The sequence below is a fragment of the Beta vulgaris genome, chromosome 3, assembly GCF_026745355.1.
Source record: "Beta vulgaris subsp. vulgaris cultivar EL10 chromosome 3, EL10.2, whole genome shotgun sequence".
In the NCBI taxonomy this organism is placed as follows: Eukaryota; Viridiplantae; Streptophyta; class Magnoliopsida; order Caryophyllales; family Amaranthaceae; genus Beta; species Beta vulgaris.
In genome coordinates, this window is record NC_079204.1 from 20,460,327 (window position 1) to 20,482,408 (window position 22,082).

The window sequence follows — 22,082 nt, forward strand, 5'->3', positions numbered from 1 at the left end:
CTAGCAAAAACATAAAAATGGAAGGGCAAACTTTTAAAAAACAAAAAGCACAAATTCCTCTCTCCTCTCTCCTCTGTACTTCCTCTCTCCTTGTACTACTACTTTACACCTCTCGCAAATTTGATCAGAATTTTGTAATATCCAAATCTTTGCAACAGTTTTTTTTTCAATTATTAATTTTTTTTCAAAATAAAAAATACACCAATGGTTATACTATTTTTTTTGTCTATAATTGGAAATCAATATTGGGTTACTTCTACCTATCTTATATTTGATTTAATTTTATTATTGAAAGTTATATTTATTTTCTTTCAACATTTATACAATAATCTCACAAAAATATATTTTCTTATAGAGATAAAATCGAGGAGAAATAATATATGGTGGGGTATGATATAATGTAGGAAAAGGAATGTGATGATCTAGGATCGTAGATTATCCATTGGGGCAAACAAATGATGGTAAAATTAATTGTAGATCATTAATGAGTTGGAAGATTGAGAAATTAACAAAATAATTGATGATCCCAAATTTGGGATCATCCATTGTACATGCTCTAAACCGAAGGAGTAACAGTAGTCTAGTCTACCAACTACTCGATGTTGAAAGCTGTGTAAGAGTCTAAGAGAGTATACATGAGACAGTGTCAGACAAATTCATAGAATTTCCAACAAAAAAAAGAAAGAAGATTTTTTTTTTATTATTTGTGTAGTAAATCTAAAAAAAAAAGAGTAATAAGAAATATTCTTGGATGAACTAAGAGAAAGATTCTTATTATGGTTAAACTACACCAATCTATGCTAAGCTTGTGATTAAACTACACTAATATATGCTAAACTAACCCATGTTTGTGTTTAAACTACACTGATTTATGCTAAACCAACCCATGTTTGTGGTGAAACTACACTAGTCTGCGCTATAGCAACCCATGTTTATGGTTAAACTACACTAATCTATGTTAAGCTTGTGGTTAAACTACACTAATATCTGCTAAAGTAACCCATGTTTGTGTTTAAACTACACTTGTTTATGCTAAACCAACCCATATTTGTGGTGGAACTACACTAGTCTGCGCTACAGCAACCCATGTTTATGGTTAAACTACACTAATCTATGCTAAACTTGTGGTTAATAAACTACACTAACCTATGGTAAACTAACCCATGTTTGTGTTTAAACTACACTGGTTTATGCTAAACCAACCCATGTTTGTGGTAAAGCTACACTAGTCTGCTATAATTTCGGTTTCTTATTTTGTAATTCTTGAACTCCAAATGCTATAATTAATTTTTGTTTATTTGAATTTAATGATATTAGTCTTAGTTAGATCTCATTTAAACTTATATGATATTATCTCAACTTAGTAGTCCTTATTAAAAGTTATTACTCCAGTCCTTGTCCTAATTAGACCTTATCAAAAGTTATTAGTCATTTCAGTCCTTGTCCTAATTAGACCTTATCAAAAGTTATTAGTCATTGTCCTTATTACACCTTATTAAAAGTTATGAGTCCTTGTTTTTTTAGAATGTGTGCACACCTCGTTCTTGCTAAACTGAAGTTATTAATCTTTTTAGTTCGGAATATTATATTTTTATACCATTAAAGAATGCTCGAAATATGTTTAGAAGATCCATTTACAGTATAGTTGCAAAACTTATGAAATTATATTTGTTAGATGAGTACTTCTTTTGTTTTATTTTACAATGGATGATCCCAAATTTGGGATCATCAATTATTTTATTAATTCTCACTCTTCCAACTCATTCATGATCTACAATTAATTTTACCATCATTTGTTTACCCCAATGGATAATCTACAATCCTTGATCATCACATTTCTTTTCCTACATTATATCATACCCCACCATATATTATTTCTCCTCGATTTTATCTCTATAAGAAAATATATTTTTGTGAGATTGTATAAATGTTGAAAGAAAATAAGTATAACTTTCAATAACAAAATTAAATGAAATATAAGATAGGTAGAAGTAACCCAATATTGGTTTCCAATTATAGACAAAAAAATAATATAACCATTGGTGTATTTTTTATTTTGAAAAAAAATTAATAACTGAGAAAAAAAACTGTTGCAAAGATTTGAAACATTACAAAATTCTGATAAAATTTGCAAGAGGAGAGAGGAGGTACAGAGGAGAGAGGAGAGAGGAATGAGAAAATTGTATTATTCTTTTTGTTTTTAAAAAGTCAAAACCTTCCAACTTTTTGTTTTTGCTATTTGATCCTTGTTAGAGGACAATTGCCCTCTAACTGTTAGAGGTTTATCACTCACTCCTCCTCTTGAGTCTTGAGCCAGGGAATAGATGCCGGAAACCATCAGAGTCTGATTTGATGCTTTAAAGTCATTCAAGTGAGCGCACCGATTTGTAGTGATATGGTGATCAATCGTTATATTCGTTATTCCAGAGAACCATAAACCACCACAATGATTGAATGAGTCTGACAATTTTATTGTCAACATGGAGTGCTTTAAGAATGTCGTAGCTGTTTCGAACATTAGTTAGCATTTCCTATTTTCCATAATGAACATGATATCCGATTTAAATTTGTTATTCGATTTAAATTTGTTATTTTAAGAAAATGAGTTCGACGAGAGCTTCTCCCCCCCTCCCCCAACTAATAATCTTTATTAATAAAAGGGAAATAAGTAGATAGGGGCACAGAGAGCCCAAAAAATTAACCATAGCAGATGTCATCAAACCTATCAAACAAATAAAAAAAAAACCAAACATATCAAAAAGTATGCACACAAATACACAATATATACTAGGGTGATATTACATGAACACTTTTGGGTTTTTTTTTTTTACTAAACATAGTTCAATGTGAGCATATAAACCCATATTATCAACAAACCAAAAAAAGGACATCCTATTCTTTACAAATGAATTACAAATCATTTGAATTTGATACCCACAAACCCCCCAAAAAGAGAATTGAAAAGGAACATATAGCTGGGTAGCATCAGCTATGAAAGTCGGAAGCCTCCAGTAAAATCAGAGGCATGAAAGCTGATCATCATGGTGCCCCAAAAGAAAATCCCTCAACCCAGGTGATCTTAGCTTCAACCTTAGTTAATTTACAGGTCGATGGAAAAATTCATGTCATTAGACCACACCCAGTTTCAACCATAGCATCGATCAAAAACTGATTTAATTACAAAACTTGCCTTTGTGGGCTTCAGGTATCCCTGCCTCAATCTTGGAGCGCACAAGAGTTATCAATAAGGTTTTCCAAGGGGTTCATTGTGAGCAACTCACAAGTGGAATGGTGTTTAACCAGATATGTCAATATCCTTCCCATGATCATCTTCACGGATGTGTCTTTTCAACCGTCTTAGCCAGATATCATAGTCAATTAGATACGGAGTCCCGCATAGACTGTCAACATAATCAGCAAAAGCTTTTAGGACAGCTGAAATATCTCCGAGCTTCTGCTGTATCAACCTCCTAGACCAAGCTCTTTCCCTCCACTGCAACGCCCCTTCAACTGAATCCAACTCGGGAAGATCTCCACCAGAACAGAAGTAAAGCATGTAAACCAAACTCTCTGCATCAGACGCTGAGCACAACTTACCCTCTTGAAGGGCATAAGTAGATGAAAAGTGAAGATTCATTGCAGGCCGATCTCTCTCCTCCAGCAAAGCATGACCCCACCCTATCAATACAAAGTATGGATGCCCTACACCTGAAGTAATGCAAATCACATTCTCAGGTCGGATGTCGCCGTGTCGGATGTCAAAAGAAGAGGCAGTAGAAAGTGCGGACAAGCAGTCATGGCAACACTTGATAGCCTCATCTGAACCAAAACAGCTACTTCTGACCATATCAGTTACCGTTTCACCAACCGGGCTAGTCACAAGGACAGGGGTTCCCCACCAGGGATGATTGCAATCATCACTGAAGCTTGATCTCCGAGAATGACTAGAGTGAGTTATTTTACCAGATGCAACCAGTTGAGGCAAATACTTGCCTGATATGCCTTTCTGGTTCATCACTGTCAATACCTTAGTTTGCCTCTGAACCTGGTACCACAGATTCATATCTTCCCAAGCAGGCTCCACTTGTGAGGGATGAGAGCCAATATATAAGAAGAGAGATTTTCCAGGGTCTTCAACAGAAAATGCTATATAGTAAGTCAGTTCACCATCATTTCGAATTTCACTGATCTGATAGCCTTTCTGGTAGTTTAACTCCTCCAACCACAAGACTGACCCAGTTTCTAGCTTCATTGGCTCAGCTTTCTCCCTTCTACTCGATTCATCAGGAACTTCAACAATTTCTGGCGAGCCATGGCGATGCTGGTGCTGGAACAAACCATGTCCATTCAACGTGGTGTCAGCAAGTTGTCTCTCTATCCTTCTTGCCTGAAGACGAGAGCTGTGATCAGCAGCCAAATCTTCAATAGATTGCTTGGGCATTCCAGCCAACTGCATGATGGAGTGGTAAGTTGCAAAAAGCACCTGAAGAGCACCAATATCGCCCCAGTTAGCATTGCCAAGCTTGTTCCATATCTTATCAATAGGAGACATTGAAATATTTGAGTGTTGCTTTATCCATTCTGTGGCAGACTCGTATACATTATTTACATTTAGTTTCAACTTGCTCACATCCCCTTCAACTTTTATCACACCAGCATATTGAGAATCAACAAGTAGCACAAAAACAGGGCTTGGACTTTGAAGAAAACTATTCTTGCTTAGGCTTCTAGACAACATCATCCGGACTGCAAAATATAAAGCTTCACCTAATATGGACAGAGAAGGAAGACGTGCACCTTCTACTGCAAGGGTTCCAATATCAGGCGTCAACAAAGCCAGCTCAAGAACTTCATCCCACTTCCCATGCGGATGTTTGGCATTCTTCAGCAATATAGCAGCTGCACAGAGACCTTCTAGTTTACCATTGGCAATTGCCCTTTCAGACTGATAGAACTTCATATTCTTATCATGTAGACATGCCACATAGAATGGTAAAGGCTCACCATCGCTCCAGAATGCTTCCCACAATCCCTTCACACTTGCATGTAGAAAATCTTCAATGGCTAAAAATGCAGTAGTTTCAACACCATCAGATGTAGAGGCATAGATAGCACTAGGCATACGAATAAGTTGCTGGAAAGAAACCCCTTCTAATGCATAATCAAATTTCTGAAGCTCAACCAATTCGAAAGGCACATCAAAAGTCTCAGGTCCGGAACTATCTGATATAGCTTCAAACCAGTCCTCCAAAGTAGAAGTAAAAGTTTTAATGTCTACAAATCTCCGGAGAAATTCCTTCCTATCTCGAGCCTTACCACCTGATGAAACACTAGACCTCTTTGTCCCAGAGCCAATAGATGCTTGGTCAGGAGAGATGCCTGTTGGCAGTTAAAACAGTTGACACTAGTCAGCTAAATAAAAAATAGATTAGTAGAGTTTTAATGAAGCAACAAATAGACACGTGCGTAGGCAACAGGAAGACAAAACGCTGATCAACAATTCAAGAAACTGCAGGAATTTGTGGGACCAAACTCCAAAACAAAAAGGGAGTGTATGTGATATGAGAGTATCCACACGCCTTTAAAACTTATTTGGAGCTCATATCTCAGTATTTAATTAAGGCTTCAATGCGGCTATTTGGATGGGTCTTCTTATGCTTCTTGCATATGGTTACATAATTAATAAAGGTACTCGTCTTAAGGTCTCAATTCAAGGCTTTAAGATTGAGTAACCAAGTGACTGGGACCACACACTGCAGTCATTTTTACCAGATAATTGGCTTATAAATGTTCTAAGACTGAGGAGTTGAGCAAGACATCAGGTGTTTGAGATTCGCAACAGCAAAGCAGATCCTAAAAATCAGCTAGATAAAATCAAAGGGAAAAAAGAATTTGGAGTCACAGATTAATCCATGTGACACATGAATAGATTAAGAAAGCAAAGAAATCATTGTGAATGACTGCTATTCCTTGGCTGTCTCGATCTACGGCCCTTTCACTAGCTGCATGGGTACACATAAGCACCAGCTAAACGACTTCCTGAACAGCGCCCTTAAGCATCTCTAGCCATTTCCAACTCTTCAAAGTTCCCCCAAAGATCAATCTCTTGTCTCAGATCTCGGAGCAGCCAGTCAGAATCCATATGGATATGAAACCCCCCAGCACGTATGCTGCGGCTAAGGAAAGCTCGTCTCAAAATCTCACTTAAGTATAGATTCGTTTGGAATCAAAGACTGAGAATAGCTAGCAACTGCAAGTCAAAGCTATTCTAAATAACCATGCACTTCACAAGTTTGAAGTCTCTAACTAAACCAACTCCATGTACTCACTCCTGAAACAAAGGGGCATGCCTGCGCATGGTTTTCCTTTTGCAAAAGTCTGCACTAAAGGTGAAGCACCAAGCAATCTGAATGTAAATTATACTTCAGTCTTCCTTACTTGAATCATTTGGACTTCTGCACTATTTATAACTAGCTTTCGCCACATGTTTAGACTTGTATATAAAAAAATAATATTAGAAACTGGGATGCTACTGATTCATCTCAACTTATATTTCATATATATCAAATCTTTAATAATACTAAATAAATAATTAAATATAGGAAAATTTGTCAGAAACAACCTTTTATATACAAGTTTTTGCGAGAAACAACCTTTTAAAAAAAATCTAGCAAAAGAAGACATTAAGAAGAAAATATTTTGCAAGGAATAACTTAACCCATTTTCTGGCGTTGAAAAAGCATTTTTCAGCATTGACTCGTTAAAATAAAAGACATGGAGTGCAAAGGAATTGCATCTCTTATGTTTTAACCCTATTTTTCTCCTATTTACGACATTGACCAAGTATTTTCCGACGTTGACTTCATCAGTATATGAAGGGAAGTCTGATTGAAACATAAGAAATGTATTTACGTGCCTTACCATGTTTGGTTTTAGTGAGTCGAAGCCGCAAAATACTTGGTCAATGCCTGGAATATGGTCAAGGTTGTTCCTCGCAAAAAAGATAATTTAAGGTCTTATTTTGCCAGATTTTTTTTAAAAGGTTATTTCTCGCAAAAACTTGTATTTAAAAGATTGTTTCTGAGAAAACTATATTAATGATTGAAATTGTGCACTGAATAGTGCGGAAATCGAAATGATGCAAGTAAAAATAAATGGGCGAAGTATTAAGCAAGGAAGATATGTCAAGATATAACACAACAAGAAGCTACTAAAAAGCAAATTGTTCATGAAAGACCTACAATTGGAGTGGAAACTTTAGCCAATATAAAATAACAATTGACTCACAATCTAATATGTCCCATGATCTTGTGCTAATTAGATAACATAGATCCATGAGCATCATGATCTTGTACCAATGCTTCGATGCAAGATAATTTTCGTATTACTTATCTGAATAGTAGGACTCCACAATCCACTCCCTAGTAAAATCTCAACTCTAGCAGGGTCAGAAAAAGATCTTCATAACTTAGCCACACCCCATAAAAGTCAAACAAAAACCCACTGATTCAAAAAATTCTAAAGGAGGCATAAGAAAGCTTGCAAAGTACTTTAATACTCTTAACCCAATAATAGCCAAATCTATTTTATCACGTAACCCAGCAATCAACTAGTATTTGTGAAAATATGCCCTAAAGCCACCTATAATCTCACAGGGGAATAAAGGATCTTCATCTTAATGAGGCCATTACAAAAACAACTTCATTCACTATTCTATTCTTTCCTCTCATTTGAAAAGCTATCATTCTGTTCCAAAACTTCACCCGTAATCTCAATTTTTTAATCACTGAGCAATGCTCGTTTAGCAGTAGTCATTTCAACAACTAATTTTCAATCACTTTTCTTATTTCGTTGTTCTTAGAAATCAAGTTACGTATCTAATCTTCCTTTCATTTACTTATGTTTTGTGTTACGGGGACGCAGAGAGCTGGTTTAGTGACAGAAGTTCCAATCACAAGCACCAGTGCCAAACCATAAACAATACACCTCTAACTCTCAAAAGAAGAAGACCTTTAGTTACACATCTGCATACATTAATTTCTCACTAAAGCAGCCCACAAATTCAACTAAAAATATGTAGTGGCAAAAACTACAACACCATAACCAAATCCTAAGGAATCTAAGGTCCCCCAATCACCAAGACTAGGTATGCCGAGTCCATTTTGTATTTAGTAATGTTACTTGTGCCCATCCACATTGCACAAACAATTTTGCAACTACGATTTTTGGATACTTCATGAAAATACAGAAAGATTCTCCTTTATACAACAGATTTTCATGAAGGGTTTCCCCTATTAATTTCCTATATTGGTAGTCAAAAGGACATTCTTTTAAATTCGTGCACTCTAAATTCTCTATAGATAGTTTCATTTTCACCTTATAAAATATATTATGGCAATCTCAGGAAAAAAATCCATTTTTAAAATTAACCTTGCATTCTCTTACCAATTTGTGTTTTGATTTTTTTTTTTTAACTCCACGCAACATAGATAGAACCACACAGTAACCATACCATCAACCACGCTCCTGCCCAAGGACAGGCAAAGTACAGTGCCACCTAATGCAAATGTAGAAGTTCAGTTTGTCAGCTTTCATTCAAAGAACCCACCTCCTGTGACCCTATACCATAGGTTGCTACGGACAAGTGGATGTATAAAGGAGTGTGCCACGTTTACAAAGTACAAACTACACATGTAGCACATTTTACTACCCAATATGCATTGTGTATTTTTCCCTCAATTGTAAATGTTAAAGTGCCAGTCACCAAAATTCCATAAGGCATTACTTCCATCCACATGGCTATAAGCAAGATTCCACTGATATCAGAGGCTCACAGTTTCATATGGCATGCTTCTTACTTTGATCACAAAATGTATTTTTCTGGCAAAATAACTGATGACCTAAAGATTGGAGAAAGAATACTCCCCAGTTTAACATGCACACTGCAACTATGAGAACCACTGGTTTCACTTCTAACGTGGGTCAATAACAGCAAAAAAGGCAATTTTATGAGGCAAAACAAAGATTTATTTAGTCATTTCTTTGACTAATAAATTCATTAGAGCTTTACGCTTACCAGAATATTTCTAGATGACTTGACAGCATAGATATGTAACTCATCAAATGCACCCAAAAGAGAATAAAAATTCTCCACTAATCAACTTCTTCATAGTTACAGCTACTATATCTAAAACAGATACCCAGCTGGTCAGGGTTTGGGATGGGATAGTGTATGGAGTCTCATCTCTAACCAGCACAGACTATCTAAGAGACTATTTGATAATTTATCCATGCCCAATATTCTGTTAGAAAATAATATTAGCCAATGAGGACACCTATCAGTCTCCATCACTTCATCTAAACTAAACATCAGACTTCTTACAAAAGCAAGCAAAGAAAAAGGGAATATAAAAAACAACAAAACTGACCTGCTGAGCTCCTTGTTTGCTGCTCGTATGAGTCCTTTGACATTGCAGAAAGCAAAGTAGCACGGCCCCTTAAGTTTGGGTGCAGTTACCACTCCCAATAACTATGGAACTAAATAATGCAGAATACTTTGTCAGGAATCTGCCTCCTACATGCATTAGTATTTCATCTCCAGCAATAGTTCCACTGTTGTGTCACAGTAGAAAAGCCTTCAGAGGAACTTGGACATCATGCTAAATAGAAGTTTGAGACTGGCAATCCATAACTAAACACTTATCTGCAAATGGAAAATACCTAGCTTGATTGATAATAATTAAGCGAGAAGGAATGGGGGGCAAAAATTTACAATCAGATCGTCAAATAAAACGAACTTAGATACTCAAGTCATGAATAAGTTTTAAGGAAAGATAGCAACTAAAGTTATCACAATTCACTGCCTCCAGCCAAAAATGATGCAATCAACGTCAAATGGAGGAACATTCCAAAAGAACGTGCAAAAAAAGCCTTACTGGGGACGACCACAATCTGTCCTTTCATCATAACAGGAGCTTTTGGAGCAATAAATTATGTTACATCTCTCTTTGGACGCAGTCTCATGTTTTAAATAAGACTTCAGGTCAACACTCCACGTTGGCGAAATAACCTTTTATTAGGAACTACTTCTAACATCTAGCATAAATCTGAGCCTTCTTGGGCAAGTTTCAAGCAGCTTCAGAAGACAATAAATAACTGATGCAAAATTGAAAATGGATATCATCTAATTGGAAGGCTATATGACAAACTGAGGCAATAGAAGACAATAAATAACTGATGCAAAATTGAAAATGGATAAAGGCGGCTACAAGCAAAGGTAACTCTAAGTTCCAAGCCATTACACATACTCTAATGTCTATAGCAAACCCCCTTCCTTTGGTAGGGGTACATGGCATCTTAGTGAGACAATTGAATTACATAGTCACCTAAACCTAGATAATAGGCAGTATTGATTCCTTTCGCATCATAAGATGGACACAAAGTTCCAAAGCATCATTACATTTAACCCTTAATATTTACGCGCAGACAATTTCCCTTTCGAATTCACATGACACCCAAGTTCATGAGATATCAAAGCAAGAAGATACAGACACACATTAGATCAGTATATATCATGTCCCAAAACTCTAATCACTAAGTGAATTCTACTAAACCCTATCCCTTGAAGTACGCTAATACGCCGTGAGATATGACAATTCTGAAGCTCCCAGGGCGGGTACTACTTAATACATAGTGTAAATACTGAAACCAAACGATGGGGAAAATACCAAAAATCGTTTTCAACACACTAAATTCGAGTTCAAATCGGAAAAATCAAAATTCAATTACTAGATTGACCAAAGACAAATAGATTGCAGTTACTATTACAATTTCCGTATGCTAGCTAGCATATTGCACGATCAAGGGCGAAGAAACAATAACTTAAACCCTAACACAACTTCAGATCATTGAAACCTAGAACCATAGATTCAAAATCCTCAAGCTCAATCATCCAAATTGTACAAAAAAAAAAACAATAGAAATTCTTTAATTGTGAAATAAATAGATAAAAAACTTACCGAATTGAGTGAATTGAGAATGCAGTGGTTCCCAACGCGTTGGAGTCGCAAACATAATGGTAAGTTACCCCTCCTTTTCCTCTCTCTATCTCGTGTCCCCACTGTTGCGGTAGAATTCTATGCGCAGCGCCGCAGAAGTTGAGCGTAGGTGCGGCAGTGGAGTCGTGTGTGGTGCGCAGCAAGGTTGGAGTGCGACTGCATGCGCTGCAGGAGAGGGTTGGAGTGCGACTGTGCTGGTGCGCAAGGGTGCCGGAGGTGGTGGTGTAGCGTAGTAAGAGAGATCGACAGAAATTTGAGGAGCAAATCTACAAGGGAAACCTAAGTTCCGTTGGTGGGGACTGAGGAGAGAGAGGGGGAAGACCGGGAGTGTTACGGAAGTTGGAAAGAAATTGATCTGATAACTTGTAAAAAGAAATTTTTTTTCAAGAGGTACTCCAAGGAAAAAAAAAAATTCACTGATAATCTTGTACTATGGAATATTTCAAATGATAAATCGTTTTTTTATGTTTCTAAAATAGTCCTATACTTAGTAATATTATACAACCGTGACATTAATAATGGTTAAACACTTAATTCAACTGTTAGTGTTATTGGTTTACCTAACCCAACCACCAACCAGCGTTGCCCACTATCCCACCCAACTACCATTGTCCCACCCCTCCACATGAACCCCACTCAACCATCACTGTCCCACCCCTCCACCTAAACCTCACCCCAGCACCATTGTCCCATCCCTTGAAACCAAAGACTCGTCGAAATTCCAACGACCTAGCCTTGAAATCACCACCCATCAATCCGAACCCCACTCCAGCCGCCAAAAACACCATTTAACTACTCGAAACCACCATATCTACAAGATAGAGGAAGAAATAATGAGAGGCGCAACGAAGCAGGCAGAGGAGGAAGGAAGACTTGAGCAAGAGATAGAGGGAATTAGCACCAACACCGACAAGCCACAGTCATAACAAGAGATGCGCAACAAAGGTAGCAGCCCCACCATCAAACTAAAGAGAAAAAAACATGCAACAGCACATCCGACCCCACGAACATCACCAGCAACATCAACGTGAAGGGGGAGGGAACAGAGTGACGGTGAAGATCTGGGGAGGCATCAGCGAAAGAGAAAGAGAGATGAAAGAGAAGTCACGGGGAGGGAGAGAATGACGAGGAAGGAGAGAAAGTCATCAGAAGGGATAGAGTGACGGGAGTATAGTATTTTCGGTGGAAGAGTGGTGGTGGTTAGGGATTTAGCGGGTTAGGTTTAACTTGGGTTAGGATAGTAAATATGTTTAGCGGCCGAAGTAACGATTTAACTACTATTATTATCATGGTTTTGTAATATTACTAAGTATGAGATTATTTTTGAAACTAAAAAAACGGTTTACCATTGCAAATGTTCCATAGTACAGGATTATCAGTGAGAATTTCCCAAAATAAAACTTCAATAGATGTGGTGCACATTAACTTAAGGTGCGTTGTTTTCACCTGAATGACCCTGAACTGAACTTATTGGACTTGAAATGAACTTATTGGACCCGAACTGAACTGAACTTATTGGACATGAACTGAACTTATTGGACCTGAACTGAAGTGAACTCATTGGACCTGATTGAACATGATTGGAATTTATTGGACGTGATTGAAACTTATTGACCTGATTGAAACTTACTAGGCCTTATTGGAACTTATTAGACCTTATTGAACCTGATTGACACTTATTTGACCTTATTTAACAAAAAAATTGATGAGTAATAATATAAATATTACCCCTAACATACATACTACCCCTCAAAATTTATTATAACATACTAATCTCTATTCTATATGGGAAGAGGGGTAGGACACCAAAATATTAGAAACCCTATTTTACCCTCATTACATCTCTATTCTAACTGCTTACTTTAATTTTAAAATAAAAAATTTAAAAATTTAAAAGAAAACTACCTAATTAATTTAAAAAATAAAAAAGACCTTACAAAAAGAAAACCATCAACAATTCAAATATCCCTAATTTATTAAATATAATTAACAATTAATTTTCCCCTCAAAAAAAAATTAACAATTAATTTAATTTTCTACATTTCCTAAAGAAATTTCTACGCAGCTTCGCACGCATCGCGTGCATATAAAAACTAGTACTATTTATATGCTTGCATATACACAACTTTCACCACTAATATATCTAATAATGTTGTTTTTATTTCACAAAGCACTAGTAGGAAATCAATTAATAACATTTATCACTTTCATTGTTATTGGTAACGAAAACATGTTATATCTAGTTACTTAAAGATAAATTGCAAAATATTATAATTATGAAGATTATTATTGTTGACCTTATTTGACCATGATTATAATAGTTTTTTAATAATGACATTATTAGTCAATAGTAATATGAGTAATGAAAAAATAGATAATAATGCAAATATAATACTATGTAATCATATCGATACTTTAGTTAAAAATTTAATAATAACATATTAGTAAATCGTAATATGGATAATAATAATAGTCAATCAGGTTCAATCAGGGCAATAAGTTTCAATTAGGTGCAATAAGTTCCAATCAGGTCTAATCATGTCCAATAAGTCCCGATAAGGTTCAAATAGTCAAAGATCAATAAATTTGAGTTAAAATATTAATTAAAGTACCACTATAATTATTATATAGTACTACCTCTGTTTCCTAAAGATCTTCCTTGTTACTATTACTATAGATACCAATGAGAATCAAGTTATGTGGGGTGTGGGGTGGGTAAAGTAGGAGGGAGAAAGGGGTTAAGATAAATAAATAAATAAAAAAAGGGTTAAAGTAGGAGAGAAAAAGAGAGTAAAATTGAATTAATAATGTGATGGTGGATCATATGATAGGGACATGAGAGGGTAAAAAGGGAAAAAAATTCCAAATAAGGAATAAAGTAAAAAAGTGAAGATCTTTTGGAAACGCGCACCTAAACGGAAAGAGGGAAGATCTTTAGGAAACAGAGGGAGTATTACATTTGTAATATTGTCTATTATTTTATCATTTATATTACGATTAACTGATATGTTATTATTAAATTTTTTAAATTAAAGTACCGCTATGATTATATAGTATTATATTTGCATTATTATCTATTATTTTATTACTTATATTACTATTGGCTGATTATATTATTATTAAAAAAATATTATAATCATGGTCAAATAAGGTTAACAATAATAATCTTCATAATTATAATATTTTGCAATTTGTCTTCAAATAACTAGATATAACATGTTTTCGTTACTAATAACAATGACAGTTATAAATGATATTAATTGATTTCCTACTAGTGTTTTATGAAATCAGAACAACAATATTAGATATATTAGTGGTGAAAGTTGTGTATAGGCAAACATATAAATAGTATTTTTTTTTTGTTAAAATGTTAATCATAAGAGATAACTAATAATTACTATTTTTTTGAAGGATAAATTTTAATGATTATTATGGTATAATAAATTTTGAGGGATATAATTTATGTTAGGGGTAATATTATGTTATTACTCATCAATTTTTTTTAAAAATAAGGTCAAATAAGTTCCAATCAGGTTCAATAAGGTCAAATAAGTTTCAATCAGGTTCAATAAGTTCCAATCAGGTCAATAAGTTTCAATCAGGTTCAATCAGGTCCAATAAGTTGAATCAGGTCCAATAAGTTCAGTTCAAGTCCAATAAGTTCAGTTCAGATAAGTTCAATTCAGTTCAAGGTTATTAAGGTGAAGAGAACACACCCTTAGTCTGCAACAAGTTAGTAATTGATACTAACTTCATATAGTGAGTTTTATAGAGATATAGTAAACTTTTTTTTCTTGAAAAGATAGATATAGTGGATTTTATTAACGGAAAACATATAGTGAAATTATTTGCAATATAATGGAGAAATTAATTAAAATATTTTAACGTGTATGAAGATGTAAGTTCTGTAGTATATATCTTGACACGTGTTTTAACATATAGAATAATGTAGTTTCTGCATGATATAGTGAGTGTCTGAATGATATAGTGATTGTCAAAATGATATAGTGGATTGTTCATAAATGATGCAATTTCTGCATGATATATATATTTTTTTAATAATATGGTGAGTTTATTCATGATATAATGCATTTTAAATGATATAGTAGATTGTTTAGACATGATGTATTTTCTACATGATATAGTATGTTTGTAAATGACAGTGGTTTTCTGCAAAATATAGTGTGTTTTTGCATGATATAGTGGATTGTTCAGTAATGATACGTTTTGGGCTGGTGTACACTAACGTTAACACAAAATACCTTTTTTTGTTCAAACTATCAAGAAAAATATAATATAATATAAAATATAATAAAATAAAACAAGTAGTAGTTTTTACTATAATATATTATATTGAAACTCCAAACATAACTATGATAATAATACAACTATAATCAAGTCATATGTTTGGTTTTTATATATTACTTCTTTTTAAAGGACATTTCATGTGATATCCCTAAGTTTTGACCTAATTCTTAAATTACTTCTTTTTAGACTTAGGCAACTCACTAAGTACTTATATTTTTCATTAATTAATAATTTTATTTTAGAATAACTATACTAAATATCACTTGCTTTAGTGTACTAAATGTATCTTAATGATTCTTATTAAGAGGTCAGGATTCGATTCAAGACATCAACATTTTTTTTTTAAAAAAAAACATGATGACCTGCTTAATATTCATTATTTGCACACGTGTCAAAATTCTAGTGTAAAAGGGAGGGTTACACGTGGCATATAAACTTTAACATTCACACCTTTTCATATATGTGTATAGATTTAGTTGGTAGAAAGTTCAATCATAGATATTCGTCCATCATACATAACATGAAACTGGCAAGAAAGGCAAAATGATCAACTTTACATGAAAAAAAACTTTTTTGGTTCGGGAGAAATACATTATCATCATGCAATTTTCAGTAGTGAGATCCATAAAATGGGTGTTAATGTAATCCCTCGTTATTTTATAAATTTTATAAATATATTTTAATGTATGTTTATATATATTTTAGTATTTAAATAATTTACTTCTTAGAATGTTGACTATTAAAAGTCAAATAGATTATTTAATAATTTTAAGTAATTAAATATTTTATTTAGTCATACTTTGAAAGTTATTTTATATTTTATTAGTTGAGTGCGAGTACAAAAGATTTTAATTATTGTGAAAAGGAGCCCAAAAACTTTTATTATGTTTCATTAGCATCTTCATTAAACTAACCTATCAAAGGTCAAACCATTATTAGACCCCTAATGGCGAAACGTATAAATACCCTTCATTAAACAATTTTTCCACATTTTATTTTCTCTATCTTCCCTATCTTCCTTTTCTTTTGTTTCAACTCTCTCTCTCTCTCTCTCTCTTTCTTCCTCCTCTCCTTCGACTCCTCTTCTTCGACCCAGCAACCGACCATCACTGGACCGCCTCCGGCTGCCGCCTCCCTCCTTTTTTTGGCATCCTCCCTTCCTCTCTTCTTGTGGTCATTTTCTTCCTCCTTTAGTTTTATTTAATGCAAAGTTTATATTTTTAAGTATTATTTTAAGATGTTTATGATTAAAGTTATACTTTAATTATTTAAATATAAATTTCAGATTATGTAATTTATATCATAAAATAAATGAATTTCATATTTATTTACTATGTTTAAATTAAGATTTTAAGTATTAAAGCATGGATTTTTAGGGTTTTATGAGTTGGAAAATCATGCTAGTATATTATAGTTTATGAAATTGAGTACTCTTATGATTTTGATATTGTCTAAGTATGTTTTAAAAGGGTTTTGATACATTATAAGTTGCTGGAAATTTTATTGGTATGCTTATGATGAAATTTCAATAATGGGAAAGGTTCTAAAATAATTTTAAAGAGGTTTTAAATTATTTTAATATTGCTGGAAATTTTCAGAGTATTGATTTGTGGTTATGTTGATTTTTGTAAGGCAAAGAATTCTCTTTAGGCAACTTTTAAGCTTGTTAAAGTGACCTCAAACTTTGTCTACACAAGGTACGTACGTACATACCTATGTGTAGATTGGATTAGTATCATGTCCTAAGGATGAGATCTTATGTAGTATCATGTATAATGAACTATTTTTAGTTCATATGTGATTTATATTCAATTGAATTTGCATGTTTTATTCCGTTGTGTGAAAGCATGTTGACTATGATGTTTATATTATGTTTTTATGGATGATTGATGCAAGCATATGGGATTTTAAAACTTTATTTTATTAATTCACATGAGGGATTAATAATAATATTGGTATTGGATCATGAATGGATCATGTTTTTTCCTTTGGATTATTTAATTACTTTATGAGGACCGAGAGCTTTATTTGGTAAGTTGGTTATTCACCTATGAAAGATTGGTTGGTTGTTGACTTGGATCAACAAATAAATAAAGGTTATGGATTTGATGTTGGAATTATTCTTGGGTTGTTAAGTTGTTGATGACCTTATCTAATACTAAGAGAAAAATGAAAGTTTATGTATCTTTGATGATCATATTATTTATCCTATTTGTGAGTCATGACAAGTAAATAATTTATCAATCACTAGTGCAAAGTGAATAGCAATAGTTTCAAACTTGTGCACGTCTGAAGTGTTGGACTAATATGAGTTATTGTACATGGTGGTAGCCCATGACTTTTCTTGGGACTGGATTGATCACCGTGTCCTATTTTTTTAGATTGAAGATTGGTTTTGTTTGGACAACTCTTTTCATTTCCTATATTATCTAAATTAATTAACTTATAAATTGTGGAGTGTAATCCCCCGTAAATTTATGAATTTTATAAATATATTTTAATGTATAAATATTTATATTTAAATATAATTTAGTATTGAAGTGATTTATTTCTTTCAAGGTTGATTATTTGAATATCAAAGGAATTACTTTGATGATTTGAAGTAGTTAAAATATTTCGTTTATGCATGCTTTGAAAAATATCTGAAATACTAGCTTTTTGGATTTAGAAAAGGATTCTAAGTGGGCTTTAGAAACCCAATCACTATTTAGATTAGGAAAAAGACTCCTAGTTGGGTATGGTGATCCAAAAACTAATTTCATTCATCATTAAACTCTATTTGAGCTCAACCACCTTTTCCTAAGCCCACAAGGGACACATATATAAACCCCGTATTTTTTCCACACAAGTATTTTCTCTCTGCTCCTTCACCAAAACTTTCGGCCCTCATTATTTTCTTCTCTCTCTCTCGTTGTTTTTCCTTTCTTCTCCCACAAGTTACTTCTCTCCTCCTCGACAACCGCCGCCTTCTCCCAGTCGGCTGCCGCCACCACCACCTGCCAGCCGACCGCCGCCTTCCTTCGCCGACGTGTCTCCTCCTTCCTTTGCTTTGGTTTGCATTCCTTTTCTTCCTTCTTAAGTTTTATTTAAAGTTTATGTTTTGAAGATTTGTTTTTAGTTTGATTGTGTTTATTTGATGATTTAAAAATGAATCTAAGATTCTATAATTTGCATATTGAAGAAATAAACAATCAGATTTACTTATTATATTTAGATTAGATATTTAATTATCAAAGCATGGATTTTTAGGATTTTAAAGATTCAAAAATCATAGTAGTATGTTATAGTGAATGAAATTGATTATTCTTATAAGTTTAAATATGTTTAAGCATGTTTAAAAGGAGTTTTAATATATTATATGTTGCTAAAAATTTAAGAAGGGTATTGTTGTTGGAGTTTTAAGGTTTAAACATGAGTTTAAAGGGTTTTGAATGATTAGTATAGAATTAATATACTAGAAGTATAAATTATTGAAGTTTTAATGATGGAAAAGATTTTTAAACACTTTTAAAGAGGGTTTAAACTATTTTAAAGTTTTCGGAAATTATTTGAATATTGATTCTTGGTTATGTTGATTATTATTAGCCGGAGAATTTGTGGTACGAGACTTTTAAGGTTGTGAAAGTGGCCATCCGGTTTGTCTACACAAGGTACGTACATACCTATGTGTTGATGTGCTTAGTATCATGATTTTAAGGATGAGAATCATGTAGTATCATGTATAGAAACTATTTTGAGTTCATATATTATTTCTATTGTATAGAATTTGAATGTTTTGTGCCGTTGTGTATGTTGATTATGAGATTTATATTATGTTTGTATGGAAGATTTATGCAAGCATATAGTTTATTTTATTAATTCACACGGGGGAATTAATATGTATATATTGGTTCAGATCATGATTGAATCATGTGGTCCCCTTTTTATTATTTCACTATTTTATGAGGACCGAGGACCTTATTTGGTAAGTTGATATTTTATACCTTTGAAAGGTTGGTTGGTTGTTGGTAGGTTCAAAAAATAAAGAAGATTGGATTAAGGGTTGAATTAATCTTGAGTTGTTAAGTTGTGTGATCACTTATCTAATCCTAAGATAAAAATGAAAGTTGTGATTGTTTGATCATTGTATTGTCTGTATTGCTTGTGGGTCATAACAAGTAATAATTGGTAAATCATGTAAAGTGAAACGTGGATAGCAATAGCTTTAGACTTGTGCATGTCTGAAATGTTGGACTAGTAGAGAGTTGGAGTACATGGTGGTAGCCCATGGCTTTCCTGGATTCAGATTGATCACTGTTTCCCTTTTTATTTTAAAGGTACCTCGATATCGTAGGTCATGGAAATACAGAGTCGTGCCCGTATTTCGTCTTCCAAAGAGAATACTGTTTTTTAGTCAGACAACTCGTTCCATTGACTATTCCATTTAAAGTAATTGAATTATTGGTTGGTGAAATTTAGTTCAGTAAGAGTTATCTGCAAGTTTGTGATATTATTATTCATTATTGTTCCTATATAGTAGTATCATGTTAGGTTTGTTTCTTTATTTATTATGTAGTACCCAGCTTTGCTGATTACGTGCTTTTGTATGTGTATGTTGATCATGGCTATGCCTTATTGATCTTGTGATGACCCATTTTGGTGATCAGTCTCTAGGGATCAATAGTGCATTGTCTATCTACAAGTTTGAAGATGATGCATCATTGGATTTGAGATTGGAGAGCTTGTGTAGTTTAATTATCGTACTTTGGAATTTATACATTTTATAGTTGGTTTTGGTGTGGAGTTAACTTTGACTTTGTTGGTTAATAATTGACTTATGGAGTTGACTTTGTAGTTGATTAAATTTTAATTCCAAAGTTAGTTATTATATTTTCTACTGCAAAATTCTAAGTGAGCCGATACGTTATCAAACGGGTGATAATACTTTGATGATTCTCTAAATTTTATATTGAAAAGTATTTTGAAAAAGAGAGAATTATCGGGGTGTTACAAAGTGGTATCTGAGAGTTTTAGGTTTTATCGGCCTTTCGTGCCAACTTTAATTTTTAGGCGCCTAACTAGTTAGTTACTTAAAATGAATTTCTTATAATTGAGCTCCTAATTATTCGTTGTGTTTAAATTAGTTTTCGAAACATGTTTCGAGGTATCAAGGTTTCAAGATTTTAAATACTCTATTATATTTTGTTTCAAAATTTTTTTGAGGATCCAATTTTTTTTTTAATTCAAAATTTTCGATTTTCGTAAATTTATTTTAATTAATTTGTCTTTTCTAAAATTCGAAAATTATATTATTTATTATTTTAATACTTCTAGTTATTTTGTTTACTTTATTACTTTGTGAGAGATGGGTAATATAGGATGGGCATATAGGATAGAAATATTATATGTCTGCACTAAATAATTAGTTCAACATGATTATAAGTTTTCTTCCTTGCTAACTATTTATATTCTTATGCTTATGTTGTTGGTTGTGCTTACTTACTGTTTATTATTGGGAATATGCGTTAAATGAGAGTATTAATTGTTTATAGAAGTATGTTTATTTGTTGTAGTCCTCTAGCCATGTCTGACAAAGAAGATACTGGAGTAGGAAATTGTTATAACCCTATTGTTCCTGAGTGATGATGAGATTGATGGGAACTATGAGTTTGATAGTGATAGCTATACTAGCCTAGAGTTCATTTGGCGTAATGTATTAAGGGAAGACATGCTGGATAGTGATGATGAGGTTCTCCACGTGTTTGATCGTGCTAAGGGACATACCAGAAAAGATATTTATGATGCGGTTATGAGAACCGAGACTGATTCTAAGTCTGAAGAGGATGAGCCTCAATCTCAGGAGCTGCAAAGATCAAAGAGATGTAAGATATATGTCTATTATAATATTAAGAACTATACAAGGAATCAAAGGATAAAACTGAGAATGTTTTACCTTAGATTACTTATTTATGCATTTATGTTTTAAGAATAATGTTGGATAATTGTCCAACAGTGGTTTAAATTTATTTCATAGTACCTTTGTTTTGTTTTAGGAAGAATATAATATTATGGTTTAAGAAAATTATTATAAGCATCCTTTGAGAAATAAAGACAAATATTTCTTTATTCGAGTGAGCAAGAATTCATTTTGGGCACGCGAATGAGAATATTTTATTTATTTATTTGTTGTGATTGACTTCTTCTTTTTGATCTCCACATGTGTATTCTTGATGTGAATATTTTTTTTTATCTCTCATGAATGATTATGTGGTTGATGATGAGTATTCTGTGGTGTTGTTGTGACTTCTTGAGAAATTGTTTGTGATCTCGTATGATCAAATCAAATGTTGCATTCCTAGAGGATGTCATGTACGTTATGTATTGAAACCTTAAAGTAGAATTACATTAATTTCAGGTCGCGCAGTAGAATGGCTAGCAACAATAACGACTTAGTTGCTGCGATTCGCCTCTTGGCGGAGAAATTGACTCAGGAAAGAGCTGAGCATCCTGATTATGCTGGGGACATGTTTGAGAGGCTAGCCAATGTTAAACCACCGTTCTTTAAGGGGAAAGATGATCCAACCTTCTTATAGAATTGAATTAGAGAATTTGAAAAGATCTTTGGGGCTGTGAACTGTCCTCACGATATGAGAGTAGGTCAAGCTGGTTTGTACCTAAAGGACGAGGTTGATTTGTGGTGGAGAGAAAATGGGGTTAGACTGAGTGCTGTGGAAGGTT

At 33.5% G+C, this 22,082-nt stretch overlaps 1 protein-coding gene across 2 annotated transcripts; it reads right to left on the reverse strand.

Annotated features, from left to right (window-relative positions):
- Positions 1-2,752: 2,752 nt before the first annotated feature.
- LOC104906948 (hypothetical protein) lies at positions 2,753-11,416 on the reverse strand. 2 transcript variants are annotated; one of them, XM_010695787.3, is made up of 3 exons: positions 11,019-11,416; positions 9,429-9,703; positions 2,753-5,379 (listed from the first exon to the last, which is right to left on the reverse strand). In XM_010695787.3, the coding sequence occupies exons 2-3, from the start codon at positions 9,469-9,471 to the stop codon at positions 3,296-3,298; spliced, it is 2,127 nt and encodes a 708-aa protein (XP_010694089.2). In that variant the 5' UTR covers positions 9,472-9,703; positions 11,019-11,416; the 3' UTR covers positions 2,753-3,295. The 2 variants fall into 2 exon arrangements, with proteins under 2 accessions (XP_010694089.2, XP_048497220.1); XM_048641263.2 differs by lacking the exons at positions 9,429-9,703; positions 11,019-11,416 and adding an exon at positions 6,922-9,369.
- Positions 11,417-22,082: the final 10,666 nt, after the last annotated feature.